Genomic DNA, 18,013 nt, shown 5'->3' with positions numbered 1-18,013 from the left:
ATATTTAAAATGCCTGCTACACCATAAGCAACAAATATTAGGTACTGTTTTAATCTTTGGCATATATCATGATACATCTGCTACAGTAGGGTAGGGGTAAGCGTGGGGGTCTAGGGCAGTTGGACACGGTGGGCCATTTAGGGACAGAATTCCCCAGTACACGTGTACTTGGGAGTGTTTCAGTTTTCCGTGGCTAATACAGCCAAGGGATCAGGTAGGGTAAATGAGTCCTTCCCAAGGTCACCCAGCGTTGATGGCGGAGACGCGTTTTCTGGGCTGAATCCCTTCCGATCAGCCACCGGCGGGTTTGGGAGGGTGTGGAAGAGTGTTGGAGTCACCTTAAGTGCCCTTAATTCCTCATCCTGGCATTAGGGTTCAGGAGTAGAGAACGGAGACTAAGCGGGACGCTTCAGTATGCGCCCTTGGGGCTGGAGGAATCCCCGCGCTAAACCTCGGTTTCCCTGACCCCAAAGGGAAGCGCTCACTGGGGAAACGGCGCCGCCAGCTGCCAGGACGCTCCCGCGCAGCTCGGTTTCCCTACGCCGGGGCGGGGCGGAGGCGCGGGAGGGGCGGCGGCGCGGGAGGGGCGGAGGCGCGGGAGGGGCGGAGGGGCGGGAGGGGCGGAGGGGCGGAAGGGGCGGGGACTTCCCTCAGAGGGCGGGGCGGCCGGGCCGCGGCGGCCTCCGACTGGATGCGGCGGATCGCCGGGGGCCTGAGGGTGGAGTCCCGGTCGGAGGCAGGCCGGGACTCTGGTGGGTCCAGGCGCGGCTCGGACGCCAGCAGGTCAGCGGCGGCGGCAGAAGAGCGGCCGGGCGTCAGCTCCTCGACCTCGGTGCCGCCCTCGTCCAGCGAGGTGGGCGGGCGGCGCGGGCCCATGGCCAGGCCCGGCATGGAGCGGTGGCGCGACCGGCTGGCGCTGGTGACGGGGGCCTCGGGGGGCATCGGCGCGGCCGTGGCCCGGGCCCTGGTCCAGCAGGGACTGAAGGTGGTGGGCTGCGCCCGCACCGTGAGCAACATCGAGGTGAGACCGGGCCGGGGGCGGGGACGCCGCGGGCGGGTCGTTTCCCCGGAGTCGGATTCACTTGCCCGCCACGCCGGGGCCCTTTGCTGTAGTGGGGGCGGCCTCTCGGATCCCTTAAGGCAGGTTTCTCCCTTCCCCTTAAGTCTCGTCTTTGAAGGAGCCGTTTCCCCTGACAGCCCCTGCTCGAGTTACCGAATCTCCGACCCTGGCATCTCGCCGCCTAGGGTATTGGCCCGAGGAAAGGGGAAACCGGAGGTCGGGAATGGTGGTCTCACCCCTGTGGCCTTCTCACCCCCGGTGGCCAAGTGCCTCTAATCCCCAGAAGTCACCCACCACGCAGGGCAAGGTGGCTGGCCAACTAGATGGGCAGGAGCCAGAACTGAGGGTGGGGTTAGGGGTGGGAGCTTTACTGAAGAGCCTCAGCCCCGCCCCCTCACCTCGTGGGTAACTCATGCCCAGTGGCATGAGGAATGAATGGAATATTCATTAGTGGGCCTTCCTCCACTCTCCTGGGGCGAACAGAGTGGGTGAAATAGGGCAGAAACCTTGAGAGGATAAAGCAGCCTGGAACTCCTTACTCTTCTCTTGACGTGGGGTTGGGAGCCCTCAGAATTAAGAGAAAAATCAAGATGGCCATTTTGGAGCAGGGAGGAATTTCTGTCGTAGGCTCTCTCTGGATGTGCCCTGCAAGCTCACTCTCAGTGTTGAGCTAGTGCTTAGCTGCAGGGCTTTATCTCCACCGTGCTCAAAGTCCTCAGGCAGGGAAAGGGTAAGGAGGCCTTGGGTGGGGGCAGAGGAAGAAGGTATACAGGAAGGAGGACTGTCCCCTCCCCTGCTGCTGACCAAAGGTAGACTTTATAACCCAGATAATCCCAAGGTCACCTGGCTCCATCACTGCCCCACTGTGCCCTCCCTTTATTCTATTCTGAGGAGCTCAGGACCCAGCCCCAGCCTTGGAGCCCAGAGGATCAAGCCAGGGATTAAACAACTGGATTCCCTAGTTCTGAAGTGACTCTTGCCTTCTCACCTACTCCCCTACCGCAAGCTAGCCAGGAAGTGGGGCCTCAGCCCCAAGGGGATCCCCAGGCCGATCACTCAGTCCCAGGGTGACTCCATGTCTGAGAGGAGAATGCCCCTGTTGTGAGAGGGTGATGACATGATGTAGATCATTACTGAGGGGAGGTAGGGAGATCAGGTGGCACAGGTGGAGCAACAGGAAGGCAGTGACAGGGAGAAATACATTCTGAGCACATCCCTTCTGGTTTTCTTGTGGTAGGAGTTTTGAGTCTAGAGGAGGAAGTGGGAAGATGTGTGCCAGGGGAGGGGAGAGCTGCAGGCTTCCTTGCCCACAGTCTGCTTTGATTGATTGATTCATTGATGTTAAAGCAGAATTTGGGTTCTCGCTTCCTACAGAGAAAACTCCTGTTTCCTGAAGTGATCAAACGTGGGTAAAATCTGGTGAAAGGGGGGTATCTGATTCTCAGAGGACTATACCTTTTGAACTCACAGAAAGTTAAAGCAGAAAAGAATGTCCCAAGACACCCGATCCAGTCCTTTATTCCTGGCTCGTCTTGGGAGGAGGAAGGGGCTCCAGGCCAGGGCAGCTGGCCAAGCTGCCCTTCCTCTAAGGCACTGCGTGCCTCCTCCCCCTCGCCCATGTCTACACAGTCACCTTCATGAGGCTCAAGTGCCCAGTCACTGGCTTCCAAAGAAGGCCACAGAGCATGTTTTCTTCTTGCCTCTGAATGTCAGCTTCCCCCTGGGCTGCCTCTCAGTGGCTCTGCCTTCTCAGGTCTTTCTCGGCATGCTGAGGGCCTGGAGATGCACAGGGCATGCCTAATGGCACCTGCCACCTGACTTGCCTCATAGTGTCCTGAGAAACCTCAGAGGGGAGGGTGGTGCACCAGGGCTCAGAGAGAAATAATCTGTCCTGACTTTGTGACCCCTCCTTTAGGTAGGGAGAGAAGACTGGCAGCTGGGCGTGGTTGAAAGGCATGTCTGAGAACTCTGAGCCAGCTGGCTGCAGTTTGCAAGGGGAGGGGAATAGTTCAGAGATGAGGGACTGGCTGACACAATGCAGGAGAAGAAGCTGGGTTAACCAGACCAGTGACTCTTGGTGCTGGTGGAGAAGCATGAAGTGGTGGAGAGGTGCATATTACCTATGGGCAGAAGAGGTATTCCTGTTGGGGAAGAGGCAGAAAAGAGAGAGCTCTCCATTCCCTAGATCCCTGGCCCCTGCTCCACCCAGGACTCGAGTTTATTTATTTATTTATTTATTTGAGACAAAGTCTTGCTCTGTCACCCAGGCTGGAGTGCAGTGGCACGACCTCAGCTCACTGCAACCTCTGCCTCCTGGGTTCAAGTGATTCTCGTGCCTCAGCCTCCCAAGTAGCCACACACCCAGCTCATTTTTGTATTTTTGGTAGAGATGGGGTTTCACCAAGTTAGCCAAAGCTGGTCTCAAACTCCTGACCTCAAGTGATCCACCCGCCTTGGCCTCCCAAAGTGTTGGGATTATAGGCGTGAGCCAGCACGCCCAGCCAAGACTTGAGTTTATAGTGAGGTTTCTCCATTGATCACAACCTTTTCCCTCCGTCACTCAGGGAGCACTGTCATCCCTTGGACTTTGACCAAAGAGGACAAACTTAGGGGATGGGCAGTCCAACATCTACGTGGCTGAAAGTCAGCTGCCAAAGGAGCGTGTTTTATGAGTGTGACAGGGATGGGGGTCTGAGGCTGGCTGGGGAGCCATGGGAGTGAGCTGCTCACCCCAGTCAGATCCCTGTTGGGTTTCATAGGAGCTGGCTGCTGAATGTAAGAGTGCAGGCTACCCCGGGACTTTGATCCCCTACAGATGTGACCTGTCAAATGAAGAGGACATCCTCTCCATGTTCTCGGCTATCCGTTCTCAGCACAGCGGTGTAGACATCTGCATCAACAATGCCGGCTTAGCCCGGCCTGACACCCTGCTCTCAGGCAGCACCAGCGGTTGGAAGGACATGTTCAATGTAAGAGCTCCAAGCCTCCATCTTCCAGGTGGAGGGTGGGGAGGAGAGAGGGGAGCCAGGGGTTTGTGAACCAGAGTGCAGCTGGAGATGGAACATCTAGGAAGAGGGAGCTTCGGGTTCCCACCTGGGGCATCTTGACTCTCTCCTGGCTTCTTGCCCTACCAGAGGGATAGGGAGTGGATGAATGGCCATATCAGCTCTTCTCTTCTTTGAGCCCCTGGAGGTAGGTTGTTTTTTTTTTTGGTTTTTTTTTTTTTTTTTTTTTTTGAGATGGAACCTTGCTTTGTCACACAAGCTGGAGTGCAGTGGCATGATCTTTGCTCACTGCAACTTCCGCCTCCTGGGTTCAAACAATTCTCCTGCTTCAGCCTCCTGAGTAGCTGAAATTACAGGCGCCCACCATCACTACTCGGCTAATTTTTTTGTATTTTTAGTAGGGACGGGGTTTCACTATGTTGGCCAGGCTGGTCTCAAACTCCTGATCTCAGGTGATCTGCCCACCTCATCCTCCCAAAGTGCTGGGATTACAGGCGTGGGCCACCATGCCCGACCTGGAGGTAGTTCTTAAAGTCTGGAGTGATTTCCTTGTGTTAGAAGAAAGATTGTTAGGAGAGAGAACTGCTGCCTGTTGAGTTTCCCACTTGTCATCCCTGTGCCTGGGTGCTTGGGAACGTGATGTTATGGGAAGAAAAGGAAGAAAGAGACAAGAGATGATATTCTTACCTAGCCTCACTAGTAACTATGTGACTTTAGGCAGATTGGTTACCTTCTTTGAGCTTCAGTTTTGTCACACTTAATTGGGATGAACACACTTCTGTCATCAATATCTGGGGTCACAACTCCAATGTCCCCTGGGGCCAGGTAGGTACATAAAGGAGTAAGGGAGGTTAGGAGGGGTCCGCAGTGTGGGGAAGCACACAGCCACTGCTCAAATCCTACATAGTTCCTCTATGGTGGTGTGGGCCCTGTGTGGCCTGTTTTTTTTTTTTTTTTTTTTTTTTTTTTTGAGACGGAGTCTTGCTCTGTCACCAGGCTGGAGTGCAGAGTGGCGTGATCTTGGCTCACTGCAACCTCCACCTTCTGGGTTCAAGCTATTCTCCTGCGTCAGCCTCCTGAGTAGCTGGGACTAGAGGCAAGCACCACCACGCCCCGCTAATTTTTTTGTATTTAGTAGAGATGGGATTTCACCATGTTGGCCAGGATGGTCTCTATTGCCTGATCTCATCATCCACCCACCTCGGTCTCTCAAAGTGCTGGGATTACAGGCGTGAGCCACCGCGCCTGGCTGATCTTATGATTTATTTGAGAGAAGTGGGGAGTCTGATATTATGTGATACCCCCCACTCCCCTTCACTAAAATGTCAGCTCCATGAGGGCAAGGATTTTTATCTATTTTGTTCTCTGGTATAGCTTGATCCCATAAGCACTCAAAAGATAGTTATTGAATAAATGAAACTTTCCAGTACATGTTGGAAGGGTATTTAAAGTGTTTTGAAACCATGCACAGGCCAAACCCAACTTTCAGGACATGGGTTTTCAACTTGTGGATGGTATGATGGGGTGATAGAAGGGTATGAAAGTATCCTGATAAGTTGAAAGCAGTGTGTGAATGGGATGTTCTTCTCTCCCCACAATCCTTTCCCATCTGCTGACAGTAGACTTAGCACCTTATCTTAGCACCTCATAGATGCTTGGGCCTGGAAATGAAACCATGAAAATGAAGCCCTCAGCCTTCTTGGAGATCAGAGCCATGATCCTCACTCACAGCACATGGGTCTCTAAAGACCTGGACCTTAACTCGCCCATCTGTAAAATGAGGGACTTACATTAAATTCCTACAGCTCCTTTCAGCTTGAACATTATCTAAATCTATTAGGATCATCCTATAAGGCATCTTCTCTTTCTCTGCCCCTGATCCCCTAGACCTGGGAGATTTACTCACCTGGTCCCAGGGGATCTATTTCTCCTACTCTGCCTGCCAGGAGCTGAGTTCTCTGCCTCACAAGCCCACATTGCCAAGAAGATGAGAAACAGGGCTGGAAACCTCCCTGTCCTGGTACCCATCTCTTCCTACTGCCGTGAACACCAAGGCAGGTTCACACCAAAGGTGTTCCGTTCCTCATGGCAGGCTCTGACACCTGATTAAGAGAAACATCTGATCTCCTGCTGGTTCCCTCTCTTCCTAAGAGGAGAGGCCTGAGGACCTGCTAAAAGCTTTATCTCTGCTTGTCCTCTGAGTGAGGCTAATGAGTGGGGCCAATGGGTGGGGCAGCGTAGGTGCTTTGCAGCAGACACACCTTCAGACCTCTGTTCCCTGAAGGGTGGGGATGTGGGGGTCGCCTCTGCCAGAGGGAGTAGGAGTGGGAGGTTACCTGACCCTCTAGAGTCTCCGTGCCTAGTCTTGTAGATGGAACCCAGGTTAAAGGAAGGCATAGAAAGGAGGGTCAGGCCTTCTCTTCTCCACTCATCTCAAGGGAGGGGATGGGGAAGGAGCAGAGAGTAGCTGAGGAAGGCAGGGAAAGAGTAGGCTCTGTGCCAGAGGAGAGAGATTTGTAAGCCATTTTGGTAAGGATTTTGAGCAGTTTAGGAGGGAGCAGGGCCAGACTCCCATAGCGAAGAGAAGAGTAGCGTATTTGGGGGAAGAAATGGAAACGATTCCCTATGGAATTAGAGGGTCTGTGCTACTGTTCATAGAGGAGATGGCCAAGACAGAGTCTCCTGGGTCAGGAGTGGGTTTGAAGGGTTTCCATTCTTGTTTGCAGGAACCTGGGGGGTCAGCCAGGTGAGGAGCTACCTCTGCTATCAACTGGGGGTTGCAGCTTTAAGGAGAGGGGCATCTTGTGTAGAAGACAAGGTGCCCTGTGCCTGTGGCTGGTCTCTGGGAGGACCTGGACACTGTTTTGGAATGCCACATTGCCCCCTTCCCCCCTCGCATTCTGTGGCTCCATCACTTGCTCAGTTGGGCTGGAGTGGAGACACCTCATTGCCCTCCCTGGCCTGCAGGTGAACGTGCTGGCCCTCAGCATCTGCACACGGGAAGCCTACCAGTCCATGAAGGAGCGGAATGTGGACGATGGGCACATCATTAACATCAATAGGTGAGGGCAGGTGGCCAAGGGGTACCACTCACCCACCAGGCTGGGTAATGTGCTGCAGCTCACCTGACCTCTTTGGACCTCAGTTTCCTTGGTGGGAAAGTACAGATTTAATACCCGAATGGCACAATTATGGTGAGGGAAAGAATAATGTTGTCAAGTACCATCCCCTGGTTGGCTGGAATGGGCAGCTCAGTTCCTTCCCTCTACAGCTGAAGCCTGAGGCCTCTCCTGGGACTGAGTGCCTCTATTCCTCAGGCCTGGGGATGAACCCCACCTCATGGCACAAAGAAAGACTATGTACAGTATCTGCCACTGGGGAGCCCCAGTCTGAGGGGGAACATGACCTCTTCCTGCCCTGAGATGTCCCAATAGAATCATATCAGTGAACATACAGATTAGATGGAAAGAGTTTTGACATTCTGCACCACCAGGCGAGTGCATTCTGTGGTCAGCTTAGGGATAACTTCCAGGAAAAGGAAGGTTTTCCGAAGCTGTTTGAATAACCAAAATTAGATTAATGAGCTGTGAGATGGCCACTAGAGGTCCCCTTTAGAAGGCTTTCCGATGCACATCTGGGTGGTGGCCGGGCTGACCGGGTATGGCAGGGGCACTGCTGGTCTCCCTGGAGCTTCATTCTCTCCTCTTTCCCCTTCCTCTCCCCACCCAGCATGTCTGGCCACCGAGTGTTACCCCTGTCTGTGACCCACTTCTATAGTGCCACCAAGTATGCCGTCACTGCGCTGACAGAGGGACTGAGGCAAGAGCTTCGGGAGGCCCAGACCCACATCCGAGCCACGGTGAGGCTGTGGCCTAGCCCTGGTGGGGACGGGGTGGCGCAGGCCCTCCCCACCCACACACACCATTCAGGAAGCCCATGTTCAGAATGTGCCGCTTAGAGCTCCCGGGAGTGGACTGGCACAGAACTGGGTGCTGCTGCTCCCAGCATGGCCCTGTGCAGCCCTTCATTTCCTCATTTCACTGATCCAGGAGCCAAGGACCAGTCTTAGACTTTGAGCTGGGAGGGGGCTGACCTGAGGGAAAGCAAGGGACTGTGGGAAACCAGGTGCACAGTGGCTGGAAACCGGGACTCCGGGCTCTTCTCTTGAAGGCCGCGTGATCGTGAGCGAGTCACTGAACCTCCCCAAGCCTCGGCCTTCTCACTTGTGAAAAGGAGATGATGAGCTTTTTAGGGACACTTTTTTGTAAAACGTTTACCTGACATATAGGAAAGGCTCTGTAGATGGTAGGTATCACTGTGGTCACCGCCAGCGGCAGCTTCGGAGGGAGGAAGCGGCTGCTGGATGTTGGGCAGCCGTCACTGTGAAGCTGGGGTTCTGTGGCCTCCATCCTCTCCCCTCAACCTCCTCAAGGCCTGGCAAAGCTCAGCCCCTAAGCAGGCCCTCTCTGTTGGCCCAGTGCATCTCTCCAGGTGTGGTGGAGACACAGTTCGCCTTCAAACTCCACGACAAGGACCCTGAGAAGGCAGCTGCCACCTATGAGCAAATGAAGGTGGGGCCTCCCTCTGGGCCTGGTGAAGCCACTGACCCCCTAAATGAAGGCAGAGGGAACCTTGGCCTTGAGACTCCACCCTTCCAGCTTTTGTGGCTCCTCCTGGAGGGTTGGGGTGGACATGTGGATGCTGCAGAGGAGCTCAGTGGTGGGAGGGAATTTGAGTCCATTCTGTCCTTGTCTCAACCCGTTCCCCTGGTGCTCTCAGTGTCTCAAACCCGAGGATGTGGCCGAGGCTGTTATCTACGTCCTCAGCACCCCCCCACACATCCAGGTGAGTCTGGCCCTGACTGTCCACTTGCTGGAGGAACCCAAACAGCCCCAGAGGAGGGGAGCAGGGAGCCCTGCAGGGCTAGGGGAGAGTGTCGCAGCTGCCTCATGCCTTGTGCCTTCCACAGATTGGAGACATCCAGATGAGGCCCACGGAGCAGGTGACCTAGTGACTGTGGGAGCTCCTCCTTCCCTCCCCACCCTTCATGGCTTGCCTCCTGCCTCTGGATTTTAGGTGTTGATTTCTGGATCACTGGATACCACTAGTCCTGTCCACACCCTGACCAGGGGCTAGACAATTTGTTTGAGATTTTTATATCATCTTGTCAAATTGCTTCGGTTGTAAATGTGAAAAATGGGCTGGGGAAAGGAGGTGGTGTCCCTAATTGATTTACTTGTTAACTTGTTCTTGGTCCCCCTGGGCTCCGTGGCCTTTGTCTGCTCTCAGTCTCTTCCCTTTGATATGGGAAAGGAATTGTGGCCAAAATTCCCCCCATCTTCTTGCACCTCAACCTCTGCGGCTCAGGGCTGGGTTGGCAGAGGGAGGCCTTCACCTTATATCTGCGTGGTTATCCAGGGCTCCAGACTTCCTCCTCTGCCTGCCCCACTGCTCCCTCTTCCCCTTCTCTTTCTCCTTCTGGGCTCTCCAGCCCAATCTTGGCTTCTCGTCCCCTCGTGGGGTCATCCCTCCACTCTGACTATGGCAGCAGAATACCAGGGCCTGGTCCAGAGGATTTCATGGTGATCATTAAAAAAGAAAAATTGCAACCAATCTGCCTTGGCTTCAGGAGTGTGTCTTTCCATTCTTTCCCCTTCTCTGTGATCAGGGGTGCTTGTGTCTCAGAATTTCTTCCAGGTCGGTCCCACCTGGGACCTACCTGGTGGGTGGATTGGGGGCCTCACTCATGGGAGTATGGATTACCTTAGGTAGCAGGAATGGGTTTGTTTGGGCCTTGAAAACGTGTAGGAGTTTGACAAAGCGAAGAAGACAGGTGTGCAAGGCTGAGAGGCCTGGAAGAGCATGCAGTGCTGTGCGAACAGCACAGAACTTAAGTGCAGGAGCAAGATGGGGCTGAAGAGGCAGCTCCTTCCTGCCTTCCTGGATCGCTGGGGGGCTGAGTGCTGCGCAAAAGTCTCGCCATTCCCTGTGGGACGGGGGCGTTAGTGGGCTTATCAGCAGGGACAGGACAGGCTCAGAGTCACTTTAGGAAGAGAATCAGCGGCCCGGGATAGGAAGTGACTGTTGGGGTCCTCCTGCTGGCTGGTGATGAGCTAGTGAGTAGTAGTTCTGGGGAAAATCACCAGCGCCGGGATGTGGGGAGGGAGGCAACAAGACTGAATTGGTTGACCAGGAAGGCCAACCCATCTCCTTAAAGTGCCCTTCGCTGGTGCGTGAGTGAATGCGGTCCCCGACCTCCTTGACCTCGAGGAACACAGGACGCAGCCGGTAGTACGGCCAGCTTAGCTCGCTGCTCCTCTAGCCCTGTAGGAGGTGCTGTGGGGACAGCCTGGCGACCGCTCATGCGCAAAACACCGTCAGGAAGAGGCGCCAGGGACTGGGGGTGGGCTCCCGAACCCGGAAGCGAGGGAACCCACGTGGGAGCTTGGGAGGGGACGGTCGTAGCTCTCTAGTCCAGTTGTGGGGAATGCGGCCTGTTTCTTCCTGTCCGAGAGAGCTCGGCGGAGGCAGTTGTCGAGTACCCTTCACCCCTGTGTTGGGAGCCTGGGAGCGAACTGCGGCGTGGGTTACCGTTCCCGGGGAGGCAGCAGGGGGCATCGAGTCCCTGGCGGGAGCTGCGCCATGGCACTGCTCTCGACCATCCGGGGCGCGACCTGGGGTCGCGTCGTCACCCGTCATTTCTCCCATGCAGCGCGGCGTGGGGAGCGGCCTGGTGGGGAGGAGCTAAGCCGCTTGCTGCTGGATGACCTGGTGCCGACCTCGCGGCTGGAGCTTCTGTTTGGCCTGTCCCCGTGTCTCCTGGCTCTGCGGGCCGCCCGCCGCTCCGTGGCCCGGCTCCTGCTCCAGGCGGGTAAAGCTGGGCTGCAGGGGGAGCGGGCCGAGCTGCTCCGGATGGCCCAGGCGCGGGACATTCCAGTTCTACGGCCCAGACGGCAGAAACTGGACACAATGTGCCGCTACCAGGTCCACCAGGGTGTCTGCATGGAGGTGAGCCCGCTGCGGCCCCGGCCTTGGAGTGAGGCCGAGGAGGCGAGCCCAGGCGACGACCCCCAGCAGTTGTGGCTCGTCCTCGAAGGGATCCAGGATCCCCGGAATTTTGGGGCTGTGCTGCGTTCCGCACACTTCCTCGGAGTGGATAAGGTCATCACCAGCCGGAGAAACAGGCACGGACGTCCCTCATTCTCCATGTGCCCCAACTTGGAGATGCAGCCAAGTTCCTAAGCACCTTGGCCCTTGGGTGATCCCTTAGCCAGACTCACCTGTCCCAGAACTCTCACGCCTCTAGCCCTTGGGAGCCCGGGGAGGGTAGGGAGCCGGGCTTGAGATGGCCCAGCCTAATGCGGGGAATGGGGAAACCTTGCAGCTGCCCGCTCACTCCAGTAGTCAGCAAGGCCAGCGCGGGGGCTATGGAGGTGATGGACGTGTTCTCCACCGATGACCTCACTGGATTTTTACAGGTAATGAGGGGCAAGAGGGTAAGGAACAGATAAGAGCCCAGTTCAGCCTCTTCAAGGGGACGAAGCTAGCTCCTGGCGAGGGAGAGAAAGGGGCCTGTTGGCATCGCTTCCTTCGGCCTTCCAAATCCCTCTGGGGATGGGAGGGTCCTGGAGTATTTAAAACGGCAATTGGAGCATTATCTGAATTCTTCCTATCGTCATACCCTTTCCTGCACCCCTTCCCAGGTATGCACCACTTTGCCTCTTCTGTAAGTCAGCCTCAGTGTCTCCTTGCCTACTAGGTCGGGCTTCAGTAAATGCATTTTGTTGGTGGACAGGATGCTTGAGTTCCTCGAATAGGGCACAGCTTGAAAGGATGTTTGAACAAGGAGATCAGTATGCCATTAATACCTAGCAAGGGACAAACCTTGGAAGCACCCCTCTCCCATCCGTCTTCAGCTGTGCTTCCCTCGCTGGACACAAGGGGGCAGTATTGCTCCGCATTTGGAATCCCCTCTGACCATACCCACTGCCCCCAACCCCCACCCCATCTGCAGGGTGAGAAATTTCCCTCTCAAGAAGTGGGAGAGCTCTGGGGCGTGTCTAGAGAGCAATGCTGTCCGGTTAAAATGTAGTGCGAGAAACATAGGTAGTTTTAGCTTTTCTAGTAGCCACATTGAAAAGTAAAGAGATGACATTTTAAATAAATTGTACCCAGTGTATCCAAAATAATATCAATTTAACATGTAATCATTTTAATTATTGTTAATATTATTAATTTTTTGAGAGAGTTTAGCTCTTGTTGCCCAGGCTGGAGTGCAATGGCACAATCTTGGCTCACTGCAACCTCTGCCTCCTGGGTTCAAGCGATTCTCCTGCTTCAGCCTTCCAAGTAGCTGGGATTACAGGCACAGGCCACCATGCCGGGCTAATTTTTTTGTGTGTGTTTAGATGGGGTTTCACCCTGTTGGTCGGGCTGGCCTTGAACTCGTGACCTCAAGCGATCCACTCACTCGGCTTCCCAAAGTGCTGGGATTACAGGTGTGAGGCACCGCACCTGACCTTTTAAAAATATTATTAACGAAATATTTTACATTCCTTTAAAAAATGTTTTACATACAACACACCTCAATTTGAATTAACCACCTTTCAATTGCTTTATAGTCACATGTAGCTAGTGGCTACTATATTGAACAACACATATCTAGAAGCAATTTTTTGGCGTCACCTTTTTGTAGGGAGCCCCTTTCTCCAAGCCTGATAGGAGATGAGGTTCCCACTCATCACTTCCAGCCCCTGAACAGGTAGCTTCTGAAAACACAGAAACACTGCAGAACATCCACTTAAGCTCCCGTCATCACATCTCCCTACTGTGTCTTCAGCATCTGGCCTGGGGAGTGTCGTCCGCCTGCTGCTGTGGAAGAGCTGGAGGTGCCCCAAGCAGGGGCTTGTGCTGGGGCCCCATCCCTTCCTGGGTACTCAGAGACACTGCTCTAGCAGTTTTCCTCCTCTCTCCTGCATCATCCACTTTTCTCTTACACTCTCTTCAGCATGCAAACAAACATTCCCTTCTCATGCTCTTGATCTCACACCAGTCAGCCCCTCCTCTCACACTGAATCAAAGGCCTCGTCAAGGTCACGGGTGACCTCCATGTTGCTGCATTCCAGGGTCTGTTCTTAATTCTTTTCTGACTTGGCCCATCTGCAGCAGCTGGCACAGCTGACCACTCCTTCCTCCTTGAAACAGTCTGCACCTGCTTTCCTTCTGCTTCACCATGTCCTGAGGCATTTTTAGTGGTTCTTCCTCAACCCCCTGACATCCGAGCATTAGCATTTCCCAGATTTTAGTCCTAGGGTCTCTTTTGTTGTTAAGAGATGGGGTTGGCTGGGCGCAGTGGCTCATGCCTGTAATCCCAGCACTTTGGGAGGCTGAGGCGGGCAGATCACAAGGTCAGGAGATCGAGACCATCCTGGCTAACATGGTGAAACCCCGTCTCTACTAAAAATACAAAAAATTAGCTGGATGTGGTGGTGGGCGCCTGTAGTCCCAGCTACTCCAGAGGCCGAGGCAGGAGAATTGCTTGAATCCGGGAGATGGAGGTTGCAGTGAGCTCAGATCGTGCCACTGCACTCCAGCCTGGGTGACAGAGTAAGCCTCCATGTCCAAAAAAAAAAAAAAAGAGATGGGGTCTTGGCCGGGCATGGTTGTTGTTAAGAGATGCGTTTTGGCCAGGCGTGGTTGCTCACGCCTGTAATCCTAGAATTTTGGGAGGTTGAGGCAGGTGGGTCACCTGAGGTCAGGAGTTCGAGACCAGCCTGGCCAAAATGATGAAATCCTGTCTCTACTAAAAATACAAAAATTACCTGGGCATGGTGGCTGGCCCTTGTAATCCTAGCTACTCGGGAGGCTGAGGCAGGAGAATTGCTTGAACCGAGGAGGCGAGGTTGCAGTGAGCCGAGATTGCACCATTGCACTCCAGCCTGGGCAATAAGAGTGAAACTCTATCTCAAAAAAAAAAAAAAAAAGAGAGAGATGGGGAGATGTGGGTCTTGCCACAGCCTGAAGTGGCAGTGGCACAATCACAGCTCTGTACAGCCTCCAAATTCCTGGGCTCAAGCCATCCTCCCACCTCAGCCTCCTGAGTAGTTGGAGATACAGGTGCACACCATAGAACCTAATTTCTTTCTTTCTTTTTTTTTTTTTTTGGTAGAGATGAATTTCACTTTGTTGTCCAGGCTGTTCTCAAACTCCTGGCTTCAAAAAGTCCTCCTGCCTTAGCCTCCCAAAGTGTTGGGATTACAGGCGTAAGCCACCTCACCTGGTCCTGGATCTCTTTTCTGTATAGGTTCATTTCTTTTTGGTCTCATCTAGTCTCGTGGCTTTAAATACTATCTGAATTCAAATTTCCCCCCAAGTGTATACTCTAGCCTGGACCTTGGTTCTGAATTCCAGATTCACTCATCTAGTCGCCTACTCCACAGTTGTTGTTTTGCTGTCAGGTGGGCATTTCAAACCTAACATTTCTAAAGCTGAGCACCTGTTCCTTCTGGAGCAACCCCATCCCTTTGATTGTTTAGGTCAAAAGCCTTGGCATCATCCTTAACTGAAGTTATTTCCATATTATCACCCTTTCTCCCTATTTCCACTGCTACCACTCTGACCCAAGCAAGTCACCATCATCTGTTGACCATTATTGCAGAAACTTCCCACCTGGCCTCTTTGCTTCTGCTCTTGGCGCTCAGCACAGCAGGCAGAGTGATTCTGTTGAAGTCAGACCATGTTACTTCTCTGCTCAAAACCTTTCAAAGCCTCTGTACCGCTCAGATTCAAAGTCAGAGTCCTTCCAGTAGCCCTGAAGACCCTACCTCATGTGGCTGTTGTTCCCTCTTCTGTCTTGACGGCCATCTTACTGTTCTCAAACATGCCAGGGAGGCACCCGCCTCTGTGCTTGCTGGTCTCTCTGCCTGGAGTTGCCCCAGATGCCTGCACGGTGCTCCTCCTTCTCCTTCAGGTCTGCACTGAAATGTCACCTCAGTGAGTCCGTCCCCACCTGCCCTTCCACAAGGCTGGGATTTTGGTCTGTTTTGTTTTGTTCACTGCCCTGTCCCCAGTGCCTAGAACAGAACCCATGCTAGATGCTTAATATCTATTGACTAATTGACTGGATCAGCAAATAAATGAATGTATGGGCAAGGCTGGGCTCCTCCTTGGCCAGGGCTCTGATGAAGATTTTTTTTTTTCTTTTTTTGATATGGGGTCTCACTGTGTCACCCAAGCAGGAGTGCCGTGGCACAATCTTGGCTCACTGCAACCTCCATCTCCTGGTCTCAGGAGATTCTCATATCCTAGTCTCAAGAGAATCCCTCCTGAGTAGCAGGGATTACAGGTGCCCGCCACCAGGCCAGACTGATGTTTGTATTTTTAGTAGAGACAGAGTTTCACCATGTTGCCCAGGCTGGAGGCAATGGCGTGATCTCAGCTCCCTGCAACCTCCGCCTCATGGGTTCAAGCGATTCTCCTTCCTCAGGCTCCCAGGTAGCTGGGATTACAGACATGTGCCACCATGCCCAGCTAGTTTTTTTGTGTTTTTAGTAGAGACGGGATTTCACCATGTTAGCCAGGGTGGTCTCAAACTCCTGACCTCAGGTGATCCACCTGCCTCAGCCTCCCAAAGTACTGGGATTACAGGTGTGAGCTACTGCACCTGGCTTTTTTTTTTTTTTTTTTTCTGAGATAGAGTTTCACTCTTGTTGCCCAGGCTTGAGTGCAATGGCGCAGTCTCAGTTCACTGCAGCCTCTGCCTCCCGAGTTCAAGCGATTCTCCTGCCTCAGCCTCCCAAGTAGCTGGGATTACAGGCATGCACCACCACACCTGGCTAATTTTGTATTTTTAGTAGAGACGGGGTTTCTCCATGTTGGTTAGGCTGGTCTTGAACTCCCAACCTCAGGTGATCCTCCTACTTGGCCTCCCAAAGTGCTGGGATTACAGGCGTGAGCCACTGTGCCTGGGCCAGGCTAGTCTTGAACTCCTGACCTCAGGTAATCTGCCTGCTTCAGCCTCCCAAAGTGCTAGAATTACAGGCTTGAGCCACCGCGTATGGCCTCTGATGAAGATTTGATGAATTAGAATATGAGAGCCAGGCGTGGTGGCTGATGCCTGTAATCCTAGCACTCTGGGAGGCCAAGGCGGGAGGATCGCTTGAAGCCAGGAGTTCCAGACCAACCTGGGTAACGTGGTGAAACGCCATCTCAAAAAAAAATTGCAAAAATTTGTTTTCTAACCGGGTGATGTGGCAAGTGCTTATAGTCCCAGCTACTTGGGAGGCTGAGGTGGGAGGATCACCAGAGCCCCGGAGGTTGAGGCTGCAGTGAGCTGTGATCGTGCCACTGCACTCCAGCCTAAGCAGGAGTAAGACCCTATCTCAAAATTAAAATAAAAAAAGAATTAGAACATGTCTTCTTCCCTCTTTCAGACCAAAGCCCAGCAGGGCTGGCTCGTGGCCGGCACAGTGGGCTGCCCAAGGGCAGAGGATCCCCAGTCCTCTGAGATCCCCATCACGAGTTGCTTGGAGTTCCCCTGGGATCGGCCTACTCTCCTTGTGCTGGGTAGGTGGATGTCCCTGCTTTTGTGCCCAGATTACATTTCCCGAGCAATTGGATGTCCAGCTGGGCAACCCTAACCCTCGGCCCCATGCCCTGCAGGGAATGAGGGGTCAGGTCTGTCCCAAGAGGTGCAGGCCTCCTGTCAGCTTCTCCTCACCATCCTGCCCCGGCGCCAGCTGCCTCCTGGATTTGAGTCCTTGAACGTCTCTGTGGCTGCAGGTGAGTCTACTCCCCCTTCCCTTTCCTCTCTCCCTCTAATCATGCAGGTGGGATTTGATGCCCTCTAATCCCATTTGCTGGCTGTTTCTGTGCCTCAGTTGCTTTATATGCAAAATGGGGAAATGATATCCTGTTGATGAAATGAGTGACTGCCTGACACATGTCTCGGTCTCTGAACATCATCCCTCTCCTCCGTCCTCTCTTCCCTTGTCCTTGTGTCTGTGCAGGAATTCTTCTTCACTCCATTTGCAGCCAGTGGAAGGGTTTCCCCACAGAAGGGGAGAGAAGGCAACTTCTCCAAGACCCGCAAGAACCCTCAGCCAGGTCTGAAGGACTCAGCATGGCTCAGCACCCAGGGCTGTCTTCAGGATCAGAGAAAGAGAGGCAAAATGAGAGCTGACGTGGACTGTCCACAGTGTTCACATGCTGGAGTCAGGGACGGCCGCACCTGCCTCCGCCTGCTCCAGTGTGCAGAAGCCTCTGCCTGAGTGTGCACCAGGCCCATGTTTATTGACCACGGTCTCGTGGGGAAGGGGACTGCGGTGGAGACCAGAGGAAGCTGTTTCCTGTTGTGATGTTGGACCTGTAGTAGGACATGGTAGTTTGTTAATTTCCATGGGAAGCCATGATGGCCTAGCATGGAGAGACTCTCCTCCCAGGCCCTGCCTGGAAGTTGAGGGGAAGTCTAGACATCTGCAGGGAGGCAGGCAGCCCAGCCCAGGGGACCTGTTCCTCTTGAATCAGTCATTGCCTGTGGCAAATGTGTGTGTGAGAATGTGGGGTGTGGAGGGCAGGGCCCTGACGTGGGGTAGACAGTGCACACGTCAGGCCCACACACGGCCCCACCCTGGGGCCTTGAGCACAGGTCTCATCTTTCTGTGCCTCTGGACTGTGCACCTACCTCACGGGATTGTTGTGAGGCTCAAATAAAACATCACTCAGCACCTGGGAGATTCTGGCCAATTCCTCCTTTAGGTGGCAGACTCGCTCTTCAGTCCAGTCTTTAGTCAGCTTCCACAGCCTCCTTGTGGGGAGACTCCTGGCTGCAGCCCCGTGAGAGGCGAGGGGAAATTAGCAAACACCTCTCACCCGACGGGGCCCCCCATGGGTGACTGAGTCGGTTTCCCTCCAGGGGAGGAACTGGGAGCAGGCTTGCCGTTGATTGTAC

At 54.0% G+C, this 18,013-nt stretch overlaps 2 protein-coding genes across 3 annotated transcripts; both read left to right on the top strand.

The window, feature by feature from the left end:
• Positions 1-661: 661 nt before the first annotated feature.
• Positions 662-9,678, top strand: DHRS11 (dehydrogenase/reductase 11). The gene is made up of 7 exons (XM_003912872.2): positions 662-1,021; positions 3,820-4,029; positions 7,033-7,127; positions 7,795-7,924; positions 8,544-8,636; positions 8,845-8,910; positions 9,035-9,678. Exons 1-7 carry the CDS (start codon positions 692-694, stop codon positions 9,074-9,076), a joined length of 966 nt encoding a protein of 321 aa, XP_003912921.1. The 5' UTR covers positions 662-691; the 3' UTR covers positions 9,077-9,678.
• Positions 9,679-9,796: 118 nt separating this feature from the next.
• Positions 9,797-17,796, top strand: MRM1 (mitochondrial rRNA methyltransferase 1). 2 transcript variants are annotated; one of them, XM_021929126.2, is made up of 6 exons: positions 9,797-11,249; positions 11,450-11,543; positions 14,952-15,034; positions 16,497-16,629; positions 16,726-16,845; positions 17,073-17,796. In XM_021929126.2, exons 1-5 carry the CDS (start codon positions 10,708-10,710, stop codon positions 16,825-16,827), a joined length of 954 nt encoding a protein of 317 aa, XP_021784818.1. In that variant the 5' UTR covers positions 9,797-10,707; the 3' UTR covers positions 16,828-16,845; positions 17,073-17,796. The 2 variants fall into 2 exon arrangements, with proteins under 2 accessions (XP_021784818.1, XP_003912922.1); XM_003912873.4 differs by lacking the exon at positions 14,952-15,034.
• Positions 17,797-18,013: the final 217 nt, after the last annotated feature.

This window comes from Papio anubis, chromosome 17 (genome assembly GCF_008728515.1).
Source record: "Papio anubis isolate 15944 chromosome 17, Panubis1.0, whole genome shotgun sequence".
Lineage (NCBI taxonomy): Eukaryota > Metazoa > Chordata > Mammalia > Primates > Cercopithecidae > Papio > Papio anubis.
The sequence above is the reverse complement of the archived record's forward strand: the minus strand, read 5'-3'. Positions and strand labels throughout refer to the sequence as shown.

What these genes read in the sequence shown, in the direction of transcription:
- DHRS11 (XM_003912872.2), top strand. Translation starts at nt 692, where the DNA reads ATGCGGCGGATCGCCGGGGGCCTGAGGGTGGAGTCCCGGTCGGAGGCA. An exon ending in GCACCGTGAGCAACATCGAG is followed by an intron (nt 1,022 to 3,819) that starts GTGAGACCGGGC and finishes TGGGTTTCATAG; the next exon opens with GAGCTGGCTGCTGAATGTAA. An exon ending in GCACCCCCCCACACATCCAG is followed by an intron (nt 8,911 to 9,034) that starts GTGAGTCTGGCC and finishes TGCCTTCCACAG; the next exon opens with ATTGGAGACATCCAGATGAG.
- MRM1 (XM_003912873.4), top strand. Translation starts at nt 10,708, where the DNA reads ATGGCACTGCTCTCGACCATCCGGGGCGCGACCTGGGGTCGCGTCGTC. An exon ending in ACCTCACTGGATTTTTACAG is followed by an intron (nt 11,544 to 16,496) that starts GTAATGAGGGGC and finishes TCCCTCTTTCAG; the next exon opens with ACCAAAGCCCAGCAGGGCTG. An exon ending in GAACGTCTCTGTGGCTGCAG is followed by an intron (nt 16,846 to 17,072) that starts GTGAGTCTACTC and finishes GTGTCTGTGCAG; the next exon opens with GAATTCTTCTTCACTCCATT.